Source organism: Mus musculus, chromosome 19 (genome assembly GCF_000001635.26).
Source record: "Mus musculus strain C57BL/6J chromosome 19, GRCm38.p6 C57BL/6J".
NCBI lineage: Eukaryota > Metazoa > Chordata > Mammalia > Rodentia > Muridae > Mus > Mus musculus.
The window spans coordinates 32,786,276-32,799,650 of NC_000085.6; the positions used below are offsets into that span (position 1 = coordinate 32,786,276).

Here is a 13,375-nt window from a genome sequence, read left to right on the forward strand (position 1 = left end):
AAGATTACCATGCTAAACTCATGCAAACTTAAGATCTTTGGGGCTGGAGCAGTGGCCGAGTGTTTGGGGACACTGGCTGTTCTCACAACTGCCTGCCAATCTAGTCTGAGGGTACCCGATAGCCTCTTCTAAACTCGGGTGGCAGGCACTACATGCTAGTGGCATGCAAGTGGTGCACAGACATACATTCAGGCAAAATACTAAATACACAAAATCATAATAAATTAAAGATCTTTTAGGCTTGGGCTTTTTTTCTAGGTATAGGGAATGACTTCCTAAATTTTTTTTGTATGTGTAATTAATCTCAGTTGTTATTATCTTTAAATGTTGGGTTCTTTGAAAGATCCAAAGGAAGGAAAAAGAAGTGGGCAGGGCGAGTAGATTTAAAATCCCTTGATGTCTTCAGTTGGTGGGCGACAGCTTCCTCCATCTACGTATGCGTGTTCAAAAGCAGCAATTAGTGACCAGCACACAGATTTAAAATATTGGAACGTACGGCATTTATTATTAACTTTGGCTTTTGAAAGTTGTTTGTAAGTCTCTATAGAGGTATATCAATGACTGTATGAGAAGTCCTTGTTGTATAAGAGCTAAAATCAGGGCTGTGGAGATGGCTCCCTTAGTAAAGTTCTTGCTATTCTGAGTTCCCATTGTTCTTTTTTTTTTTTTAATAGAAGAAAAGGTTTATTTTACTCACAGTTCCATATAACAGTTCATTATCAAAAGTAATGAGGACAGGAACTGAAACAGGGCAGGAACCTGGAGGCAGGAGCCAATGCAGAGAGCATGAAGGGGCACTCCTGACTGGCTTGCTCAGCATGCTTTCTTTTCTTTTCTCTTCTTTTCTTTTCTTTTCTTTTCTTTTCTTTTCTTTTCTTTTCTTTTAATATTTTTTATTATTACGTATTTTCCTCAATTACATTTAGAATGCTATCTCAAAAATCCCCCATACCCTCCCCCCACCACCACTTCCCTACCCACCCATTCCCATTTTTTTGGCCCTGGCGTTCCCCTGTACTGGGGCATATAAAGTTTGCGTGTCCAATGGGCCTCTCTTTCCAGTGATGGCTGACTAGGCCATCTTTTGATACATATGCAGCTAGAGTCAAGAGCTCCAGGGTACTGGTTAGTTCATAATGTTGCACCTACAGGGTTGCAGATCCCTTTAGCTCCTTGGATACTTTCTCTGGCTCCTCCATTGGGGGCCCTGTGCTCCATCCAGTAGCTGACTGTGAGCATCCACTTCTGTGTTTGCTAGGCCCCGGCCTAGTCTCACTGAGTTCCCATTCTTAGAACTCATACAAAAGCCAGCTTGCTCAGCATGTTTCTGCGACCTCTGTGACAGGAAGCAGGCAGAGAAGACTATCCTGGGGGCTTGCTGGCCAGTTAGCTTAGCCAAAATAACTAGCTCCGTGTTCAGTGAGGGAACCGTTCTCAAAAACAGACTAGTTGCAAAGTCATAGAGAAATACCTGTTGTTCCCATGACACACACACACACACACACACACACACACACACCTAAAATTGTTTAAGTTAACCTTCATTTTCTGTCAGAGCTGACTCACTGAAAGTGTCAGCGTTTGCCTAGATTCCCTGGGAAAGGTTCCGCAAGTGCAGTCGGTGGTCAGGGCTGGCTTCTGGGGCTGCTTCTCTGTCCTCTTGAACTACTTTGGTTTCTTTGTTTCTGTTTTGTGGGGTTTTTTAAGATTTGTTTTTGTTGTTTTGTTGTGGATTTTTGGTAATACTTTCTAGCATTTGAAATACATGTTTATATAAAATAAATTTAAAATTCACTATTGTGGCTTATCTAGATTTATTTCCTAAGAAATCTTTCATGCTCATACATCAGCCTCAGTTTATCTCAGTGAGACAGACACACAGACACAGCACAGTTGGAAAGGAGGCTCAACAGGGATAGGAGGGTGAGAGTGGTGAGGCGATGTGAGACAGACACACAGACACACCACAGTTGGAAAGGAGGCTCAACAGGGATAGGAGGGTGAGAGTGGTGAGGGCGATGTGAGACAGACACACAGACACACCACAGTTGGAAAGGAGGCTCAACAGGGATAGGAGGGTGAGAGTGGTGAGGGCGATGTGCAGTCAGTTCCTTCAAGGAAGATGCAGTTCTAGGAGGTGTCTTAGGTCGTGCAGGGTTAGGGAGCATTGCCTCTCACTGCTGTCTAATATTTTAGCCTCTACTATCTAAATACATCTCTGTAGGCAAGTTTGCCCATTTCTCTTTGGAATGTGCTGTTTCACTTGTCTTTCCTCACTTGTCTTTCTATGTGTCAGACTGAGAGAACAGTGGGGGAAGTGCGGAATGTGTCCCTAAGTAATCAGTTCTCTTTGAGACAGTTATCCCCCCACCCCTTCAAATGATGGAATGATGTACTGTACCCATTAAAGGGCTGCTTTCTTCTGTTAGACTTGCTGTTGCTCACATGCTAGCTAAGAAATCAGAATGTTCAACTGTTAAGGGGCACACAGATAGGATTTCCCTAAGCCTAAGGTAAACACACGGTAGGAAAGACTCTTGAAAGAATTATGAGTTTTTAGTTGCAAATGACATAAAATGTCTTTACCAGAAAGGAATAATGCTCTGGAGGAAGTTCCCATTGTGGAAAGCAGAAGTTTAGGAAACGTGGTGTAGGGGCTACAGTCTGCTTAGACACCAATGCATGGTCCTACATCCTGGTTGCTGTCTGTGAATTCCCAGGTCTTCCAGTGAGATCTTTGAAGAATCTACTGTTCTCTTGTACCTTGCTGCCCACTCTGTAGGAGTGAGTGTCTCACAACAAGGGAAAGAGAAAAGAAATACCTGCCTCTGATCTCAGTGTTTGCTAACTGGTTGACATAAGGGTGGCACAATTTCCTTATGAAATTTTTATACTTCATCCCCCTTTCAGAAATTTGTAGCTGTGTTTACATATAAGAAGCCGTGGTCTTTGTTTGTTTGTTTGGGTGTTCTTGGACTTTCTAGCTTCCAAAGCTTCGGACAGTTAACTTCTGTGGGGCATTGTGTGCATACGTGGTGTTTACTTTGTGTTGACTTTCTTTTCAACTGAGTTTTCTTTTAAATTGTTTAAACTGCTTTGATTCCTTTTGTAGACACAGCTTTATAATGCTTTATAAGTCCTTTCTTTATGCCTTTATAATATAGCCTTTATAAATCCCTTCTGTGCCCTTAGATTCAGATAAATGTTGACTAAAGAAATTGATGGGTTATATTTTGCTCAGAATAACTGATTGCTAACTCTGCTTTATTGTTGTATATAATTACTATATTTTCTATTGCTAGCTCTTAAATAATCAAGAAGCAGCTTTGCTTAAATTATCAAGTAGAAAAGATTTAACTTATGAGGAATTGTTAATATATCTCCTACTACTGACTCGGCATTTTTCTTTTGGACAGAGAATAGAGAAGTGAAAGGTTTAGGGCTCCCTGCCTTTTTCCTGTTTCCAGCATTATACACCAGTCAAGCGTATGGAATTCTAGTTTCTTTTTGTTCTGTTGCTCCACTCCAACCTTTAGTTGATACTGTTTTTGTGTTCCTTCTTATACACCACTTTGTGCTGTTCTGATTTCATCTCTGAGCACTCCTTCTGCCATTGTGATGACCGTGTTTTAAAATGGAGCTTTGTGAGCTCTCTGCAGCTAAGTGTTTTTTCCTGAATAATTTGTTCATTACAAAAGAGAATTCTAGAGAATCCTACCAAGTCCATAGCATTGTTACTGTGATTGCTGTTTTGAGATGGTGTCCAACTCTAATCCCAGCTGACTTCAAACTCAGTTCTATAGACCTGGCTGTGTTTACATGTGTGCGGTGGTAACATGCATGGCACATGTCACTTAGTGGGCTTGACCTTTCTTTCTCTCTCTTTCTTTCTTTCTTTCTTTCTTTCTTTCTTTCTTTCTTTCTTTCTTTCTTTCTTTCTTTCTTTCTTTCTTTCTTTGAATCATCAAAGTATGACTTCATGTTTTGTCTTTTAAAAAATTACATTTCCCTCTGTGTTTAAACAAATGAGCCTAGTTTATAGTTCCCCATGGATTACAGTTAAATCCTCTCTGTAGTCTTCTTTTAGATTGGGTTGTAGATTCCTAGGCTGCTGCTGAGGCGAAGCATTTGCAATGCTTTACAGTCCAGTATGGTATCTCACTATGCCAGCATTTCCTTCCTTGTCTGATGTCAGCTCTAGAATTACATGAACACTTTCCCTCTGTTTCCTGACATTTCCAGAGTTGTAGTTTCCTTCTAAAAATTATTTATAAAAGAGAACTAACCAACCATTTCAAGATTTTTTTTTTTAAAGAAAAACCTCAGAAGTTAAAAGAACCAGATTCCTAATATTTTGCTCTATTTTTCTTGTAATTTTATAATGTATTCCGAGGATGTGCCCACTTTGGTAACCTGACTGTGACACAAATGTATTGTGTCATACTGCTTGGTTTTCTTTCTTTAATTGAAAATAAAAAATAGATATTTTTTCATACAATATTCTGATTATGGTTTCTCCTATCCCAACTCCTCCTAGTTTCCCTCCCTTCTCCCATACAGATTTACACCCTTTCTGTCTCTCATTAGAAAACAGGTGTCTAAAAACTAATAGAGTGAAATAAAGTAAGCAAACAAACTGGAATAGGACAAAACAAACAAACAAGAAAAACACAAGACCCACGTAGGCTCAGAGACACGTGTTTGCACACATAGAACTCTTATAAAATCACAACTGGAAACCGTACTATGTGTCCAGGAGATCTATGTTCTCGGTTTTAATTTACACGCACACACACACACACACACACACACACCCTGCTCTGTAAATCTCACAGTGATTGAGCACATTTGGTGCTCATCAGTTTCTCGTACTCCTGGGTCTTCCTGACCGACCTAACTCTGACCTAATTGCCTTCTGTGTGTGCAGCCTGAGGTACCCCTTGCGATCCTTGGGGTCCTCACTTCTTTTACAGGTTGGGCTCCCTGGTTCCCAGAACCGATTATGATTTTTCACTCTCAACATCTTTTACAACTGAGATAGTGTATGGGAAACAAATGACTTGTTGTAGAACAGTGCCTTTATTGTATTATATACTCACCCACGATTTATAGTCTGTCTTGTATAGCATTCTAGGCTGGAAGTAAATTTTCTGAAAAATCAAACTTTGTATAATTGTTTTTAGGAAGCTAGTGTTAATGGCAGTGCGTTTGTCGTTTTGTCTTATGCTGTCTACTTTCCATGCCAACTTTAGGGTCTGGTGTTCTCTTTGGCACTTAGAAATAACGTAGATATATATGGCTCCATTTGCGGCTCCCCTAGACCCCCTTTTTAAAGTCAATTTTATTAGCTATTTATGTCTTCATCTTGGGAACTCATGTTGGACCTGGAGATGTAAACTGACAGAATGTTTTGCTGAGGCTCTAGGTTTAATTGCCAGCACTGCATAAACCCAGGTTGGTGATACAGACCTGTAGTCCCAGCACCCCAGAAATGGAGGGAGGAGGGTCAGGAATTCAGGGCCAGCCCGGGCTACATGAAACTATTTTCTCCTTTTGTCTCATTATTAATTCTTCACCATTATACCTTGCTGAGTCTTCTGTTTCAGGCCTGAAGGTTAAACAAATTTACATACATAAAGTACTTAAATAATACCTGGCATGTAATAGGTGCTTTGGTACCTGTGATCACTGTGTGGTTTCACAGCTGGTTGGAAGGAGTGGCCCCTGCTCTGACTCTTCATTTACTAGCTTCACACCTTGGACAAGCTTCATAATCTCTTGAGGTTTACTTCCTTTTCCTGTAAAATGTAAATTCCATCTCTGCGATGTTGGTCAGGGACAAGAGAAAGTATACATGTATACATGTGAAAAATGCTTACAGAACTACATTGCTATTGTACTTTTCAGATTGTGGGTTTTTTTTTTTTTCCCTGCTAGGAAGATTACATTTTAAGCTTTTTTTTTTTTTTCATGGAAGTCTGTGAGCTGGGTACACTTGAACTGCTAATATCGTTTTGTCAAGACGTGATTGTAATTTATTAGACTGAAGACATAGATATGAAAACAGTTTTTGATAAAGTCAGCTCTACTTCAGAATGTATAAATCTGTGTAATGTAATAACTATTAATGAATGAGGGGATATGTATTTGTGTTATTAATAGTATGTGAGATAAGGGTAAATAAATCTGTTTTAGTCCTGTGCAGCATTAATGTAATTTGAAATATTAGCTCATTTTTGTTAATGGTGTTTTTTTTGTTTGTTTTGTTTTAAGGTTTTTGGATTCAAAGCATAAAAACCATTACAAGATATACAATCTGTAAGTATGCTTTTTTTATTTGTCTCTGTTAAAATAACTAAATAAAAGTTATTTCTTTGTTGAAGATAAAAATATATTTAGATATTTTTATATTTGAGGAACTGGATTCCTGAAAACAGTTGCAGTCTGATAGAGAGAGTTGTTGGGTCTCGAAGCGTGGTGATGAGGTGCAGCAGCTTGGCACAGCCTCCGGTTACTTGATCTGCTTTTACAGACTTGGCACCTCGCCCATCCTTGAGCCCATAATCATGTGATAATTTGAAATGTAATCCACAGCGGAGCTGCTGTTAGTATTAACGATGGCTTCTAAGGAGACAGACTCCAGGGTGGATGGACAGACTTTTGTTTCCTCTGTGCTTGTTGATCAATATACTGAAACAGCTATTTGAATATTTTCTGTGTATAACCTAGTAAGTTATGCAGCATTGTTTAGTTATCTAGTATAGGATTTGAGGGATTGCTCATTAAAACTTATTGGCCTATCTTTAAACCTTCACTTTCTTTTGACTTTTGGAGTAGTGACATGAAAACAGGAAAGGAAGACAAATCATTAAACACCCTTTGTCTTTCAAAACCATTTTTATTTTCCCCAAATACTGAGCATTTTTAAAAATTTAAAAGATAAATTACCATGTTTCTATTATGTCCTTTAATTTTCTATGTCTATGATTTATATAACAGGAGAATGTTATGCAATGGTAGAATACCAATTAGTAATTAACCATTTTCTGTAGACTTTATCAAATATAACTACAAGTGTTTTCTGTTCTGCTTCGAGTGGCTATTTGAATTGCTACCCAGAAGGATGGAGAATTTTCTATGTCTTGTTATAGTGCTAGATGTTACTTTTATTTTTTCAGTCTTTAATGATATTTCTGTTTTGATAAGACTTCAAAGTATTCATGTGCAATAGTTACCAATATTATTTCTCTTCGCTTTTGCTGACTTCAGATCAGAAAGGTGCAGCCATGGTGAAACATGCAGATAGAGTGCTCATATGGCTAGTTCCAGCCCTCTAGTAGCCTATAGCTTGATGTGAAAGTAGGAGGGAGCAGGAGAGAAGTGTGGACAAAGTAACTGGCCCCACAGGAGGCCTCTGTAAAAGACCAGATGTGTGGGCTGTGATTAACTTCTGATACCTTCTTTCTTCTATCCCTGCTTGTTATATACTTGTAAGACTAAGAGGAGTTTCTGTTTTATTTCTTTTAATTTTAAGATTATTTCTTTGCAAACATAAATTTAAAGATCTTGAAATATTTCCATGGCTTTTCTACTAATGAAAATCAATAGGAGTTATCTATTAGACCTGGGAGGATGAGCCAAGGCAAGTCAGAAGATTGATAGTATAATGGTATTTGAAATATGGCAGATAACTCATTTTGGGCAGGTGGTGGTGTATGCTGGCTTAGGTGGGGTTGTGCTAATAAAAGGTGGATAGGAGAACCACAAGACTGTTTCTGAACAGCTGCATTCAGAAGGTGACTGAAAAAGGACAAGAACTGTTGAAAGCTGGAATTGATGAAATGAATCATTTCAGACTCACACTGTCAGGTTTGGGGATTTAGAGAGGTCCCAATAGGGAAGTAGAAAGACATTAGAAGACACATTTCTGCCTGAGCTGAAATCTTATGCCTGTTTAACATATCTAAAGCACAGGGAGGAAATTCTTTTCATTCCTGCCTATAGTGACTTCCTGCCCCTAGAATTTAGGGATTAGGTTTATGCTGTCTCCTTTGTTGTATTTCAGTATAGTTAGAGGTGGCATTGGGTGGACCTAGGAACTTGATTTGAGTTTCCAAGCATTTGATTCCCAATTTAATGAACCATCTCTTTATTAGTTGAGAGCAGCCTTTAGTGCATATGAACTTATTCCCTTGTCATTTGGAACTGAGGCTTTCAGAATGGCAAAGGATCTGAAGGGTCCTTTTAGCAGTGCCTTCTTATCTTATAGACAGGGCATTAGGCCTAGGAAGTTAAATGAGGTAGCCAAAGACAGGTAGGTGCATAATAACAGACTACCCACTGTTTGCACCAGAATCCCTTTTGTTTGCTGGTTAGCTCTTCGTTTTATTTACTTCAAAAGTTTTTAAACATATACAAAATTGAGTGTTTTAATTTGAGTACCCCCTCTCCCCTGCCTACTGTGTATCTGATTTTAGGCAAGTGAGACTAGCCACAACAGATGTTTTTGTTTTATTTCTTTTTGTCTTAGGATAGGAATTACAGGTAGTATGTATTTTTTTTTTCTTGGAAATGTAGATGTTTGAAGGTCCTAAAGTATTTTTCACTGGACATCTGTATAGTTAGTAGTTTGTGAGACCTTTTATAGCAGCAGTGTTGCACATGAATGAAGAACTATCAGCCTAAGCTTTCTGATAATCTAGCTTATCTATTATTATTAATCAGTTATTTTGAAAAAGGGCAACATTAATTAATCAGTTTTATATGAGTGTTTTTAAAATTTCTTTGTTGCTCCCTGTTCAGAGAATACAAGATTTTAAGTTTTTATTATATTTTAGTGAATATTTGCTGTACTTGGCAAACATTTAACTGTGTTATTTTTCTGTTAAGATTTCCTTTGTAAAACACTGTAGAGTGAAGAAGAGAGCTCCCTACCATGTAGTTCTATGGCAAGGCCTAGTTGTCTGCAAGTTTGCCTTTCTGGTTTCACTCCTCCTCTTAATTTCTGTTGCCACCTTGGGAAACCTCATTTTCCTTGTTTTTTTTTTTTTTCATTTCTCTTTTCATATAAGCCAATTTAAGATAAGGACAAAAATATCGTTTGAGTTTTAATTACAAAGAAAAATTTAAATCCAAATTGTTATTTGCTATCTTCTATTTTAGTATGTGGAGTGACTTACTGCTAATATGCCATAAGAAATTTAAAAGAAACTCCGCTGTGAATTTTGGCTATATACCAGAGATTCTAACTAAGGTGGAAGGTTTCTTCTTGACCCTGTGACCCTTTCTTTCTCTTGAGCACTGTTTCACAGGCAGCCCTAGCATGTCCTCCCAAAGCCCCTCCGCTTGCCTATAAGGAGCTGCATGCTCCCCTCCCCCCCCAAGTCAATTGTTAGGTCTGTCTTCAGTGACAAATACTGCTCATGTTTGTGCTGTAAAATTTGTCACTGCTTTTTCATTTAAGACTTGAATGTTTCTGTTATGTTGAATGAAACTGTAATAGAAGTTGTTGGATTTAGTTGAGCAAGGATACTAAGCTTGAGTTCCTGTCTCACGGTGACTTCATGTTGTTATTAGGAAAGCTTTTAAGGGCCTTTCTAAATCTTAGCTTTTCCATATATACATATGCCTCACATATACAATGGGGATGTAAACTGTTACATGATTGTGAGGGTGAAAACATGGATGTCAGCTGTAAGGTGCCCATATCCTGTAGACTTCAGTTGTTACTGTGTTCCTTTCACCTTAACTGATGATACATGACAACCAGTTTGTAATGGTGATCTTAAGCAGTGCTTATTAAACCAAACTTTTCAGAGTGTTTGTTCCATCTTTCTCTGGGGTGGGACCCTCCCTTCCCCTCCTCTCCCCTTCCCTGCATCACCTCCGCAGGCAATTGGGATCCCTGACCCTAGACCAGAAAGTGTGGCAAACTGAAAAATCTGACTTGTAGGACACTAACAACCGGCTTCTTAGGGTATGTGCCTAGCTTCCTCTTGTTTCCTGATTGTATCCTTAATTCTTGACTGTCTTCCACTGTGGGCTCTTCACCACACAGCACCTCTCAGAAGAGCAGAACCTGGCTTCCCTGTGTGGAGTTCTAACACTTGGAGGTGGAGGGAGAAGGGAATTCAGAGCCAGTCTTGGGTATATGAGATCCTGACTCAAGGAAAACCAAAGAGGAAGGGAGGAAAGAGAATATAGAATATGTGATCTTTTGTATATGTGTCAGTTTTCTTCTTCCTATCTCATTTTTAGGTAAGCAGACATTTAGCAGAGTATTTAGCAAGGATGCATACGTCATCTAATAAATTTTCTCTTTTCAAAAACAGTACATCAGGTAATACACTAAAAGAAAAACACATGTGTGTGTCCGTGTCTGTGTGTGTGTGTGTGTGTGTGTGTGTGTGTGAATACAGAAGTTAATTCCCCTCAGGTCTGCTCCATTGGGCTGTAGTTTATGGATAATTTGTTCAATCTTTGTGTGAACTGGGTTTTGAAATACAGTTGAGTTGTACAAATTCCAGATGCCCAGTGCAGGCCCACAGCTATTTATTTGGAAGTCTTGGATCAGTTTTATTTTGGTACATAGAAAATTTCAGTTTTCAAAAAACTAAAAAACTAAATAAAACAAGAAAATCCATATCTTTTGTGTTACTCTAGTATCCACTGTGGTAGACTAGTCGGTACTCAGCAGGTATGTTGGTTGAACAACCTCAGATTGGGTCCTGTTCGAGTTGAGATTACCTATTTATAACTTTGGAGTTTGAGATTTGGGCTAAGGAATAATGGAACTTTGTTTTAAAACACTAACTTTTATTTTTCAGTAATTTCTTTTTGTTTGTTTGTTTGTTTTTTTTGAGACAGGGTCTTGTATCCCAGGCTGGCCTAGGACTCACTAGATAGCAAAGGCTAATCTTAAAGATATAATCTTTCCCAGTAACTCTTCTGAAGTGCTAGGATTACAGCCTGTGGTAACACTCCTAGCTTATTTGAATAATGCTTAAGTGTCTGATTTCCTTAGTAGTTGGAGTCACCAGGATGCTTCTGACCCCACTAATATGTAGGATACCCTTCATAGTATCACTGATTAGTGTTATTATTGAAAAGCTAAGTGTTTGTCTTAATGTGTCAGTATTTTACTATCAGTGGGTTTTAGTTATTTTATTGTGATCTGGTATTAAATTTTGTACTCTGAGAGATTATTGGAAATGAGATTTGTATATAAAAGAGTAAAGGTCTGGCTTACAATTTTTAGTAAGCATTGTGTTAATAATTAAATTAGTATCATTCAGTTGTCTTTTACATTTCCTTTGTTCTTTTTCTTTATTTTTAACATGTATGTTTTAAGTAATGGTTTAAGATTGTATGTGATCATCTGTCAGGTAAAGATAATAGTAAGAGTAGCTATTTATTCATAGGTATTTGTGAAATAAAAAATACATTCTAAAGCCATGTATAGTCTTTATCCAAGAAATTACAGGGTCAGTGCAGTTGAATTTACAGTGTTGCATGTTGATGTCACAAATTCTGTGAACAAATATATGCACACAAATTGCATGCATGCGTTTAACTTTTATTAAAGCTTTGGTCTCCTTAATTATAAGAATGATAATAGTACCTACTTCAGAATTCTTGAAGTTAACGGAAATAGTGACTGTAAAAACACTTAGCGCAGTGTTTTTACATGATAGAAAAGGTGGTATGATAGAAAGGGTGGATAAATATTGCTAATATTGATACTCTTCCTTCCAGTGTGAAAGGTAACTTTATGCCACATTTAAACTTTCTTGTAGATGTGCTGAGAGACATTATGACACCGCCAAATTTAACTGCAGAGGTATGTATAAACATAACCACAGCATACTGTATAACTAAAGACCAATAGACTTGTCTTTTACTGCCTGGTGATAATTATCAAGATTAGTGAGATAAAAATCTTAAGAATGGCCTTTGACAATTAAAAAAAGTGTATTTAATGTTAGAGTTGTTCTTTAAGACCTATCTATTGTCAGGAAAACTAAATCACAGAATACTTGGAGAGGTCCCAAGACTAAACTAGGATTGGAGGTGCTTATTGACGGTGTGGGACAGCTAGCGCTGCTGGAAACAATCACAAGAAGAGAGCAGAACCATTTTAACTTTTCTACATCGAAGAATGGCATAAAGTTAGGAAAAGATGTAGCATTGGTCTGTCTGTCTGTCTGTCTGCCTGTCTGTCTTCTCAGAATCATGAAGCACTAAGGAGTAAGTAAGAACAGTTTCTGGGGACCGACAGACCTAGGCTACTGCTCATTAGGAAACATGCCATGGTTGAAGGTCACTTAGCTTTAAATGTACATTTTAACAGACTCTTGAATGTTCTTGTGTGCCACTGGGGAAATGAGGTCGGGAGCACAGTTAGACAGATGGTTAAGTAAAAGCTGGCCTGCAGCCTCTTGGTGAATGTAGTTTGCCATTGTTTACCACAGAGCTTTCCTGTCATGGAAAGGAGTAAATGGATGGATTGTTCTTGTACCATTTTACGATGGCTTGCTTTAGGATAAGTCAGAGTTTTTACATATTAGATAATATGGCAGATAATCAGAACAGTAATATCACCAGGATTTTTTGTTTTAATTTTAAGACAAGGGTCTCAGGGTCTCAGTGTCCCAGAGTGACCCTGAACTCAATGTTTAGCTGAGGGTGACTTTGAACTTGTGATCCCAATTCTCCTGCTTTTACTCCTCAAGTATTAGGATTACAGACTTGCACCACATCCTCAGTTGTGTGTTTACTCAAGGCAGGGATGAGCCCAGAGCTGAGCATCCTAAGCAAGCACTCTGCGAACTGAGCTACATCCCAGAGTTCATACCAGGATTTAAGGATCTCAATAGGATAGAATCAAAACAGATACTAGTAAGATAAAAACCAGTAGTGATAGAACGGAAGTCTTGCTTCTAGATAATAGCATCTTGCCTTCAAAAACTTAACTCTGACTATAGAGAACAAAGACATCTTAGATTCTTAATTCATGTGAAAAAAATCTGAAACTTAATTTGCTATAAACTTTACTTCAGTTGTATGTTTTTCTGTGAGTGATTAATCTCATGTATATGGAAATATAATGTTTGTGAGACCATTTTAAAAACAAGTCACTGGGTAATTTTATTATGGGATAGGAAAAGTCAGTCTTTTCCATAGTTGACTCTATTAGTAATTATACTTTCTTCGGAGCATGTCTGGCAATGCTGTAGTAATATCTGCTATTGGTCCTGATAGAAGTTACTACTTGACAAGAGGCCTGGGTGACGTGCATTTGGATTCAGTTGTACTGATAGGCTATGACGTGTTCCCTTCATGCACAGATTCATCCTCCCTGGAGTGAAGAGCACAA

The 13,375-nt window shown here is 38.2% G+C and overlaps 1 protein-coding gene across 2 annotated transcripts in view; it reads left to right on the plus strand.

Annotated features, from left to right (window-relative positions):
• Pten (phosphatase and tensin homolog) overlaps positions 1-13,375 on the plus strand; it is a 68,584-nt gene that overhangs the window by 28,699 nt on the left and 26,510 nt on the right. For both annotated transcript variants that reach the window (NM_008960.2, XM_006526769.2), the window contains 2 exons: positions 6,274-6,318; positions 11,796-11,839. In NM_008960.2, the coding sequence (NP_032986.1) occupies positions 6,274-6,318; positions 11,796-11,839 (89 nt within the window). The remainder of the gene's footprint in view (positions 1-6,273; positions 6,319-11,795; positions 11,840-13,375) is intronic.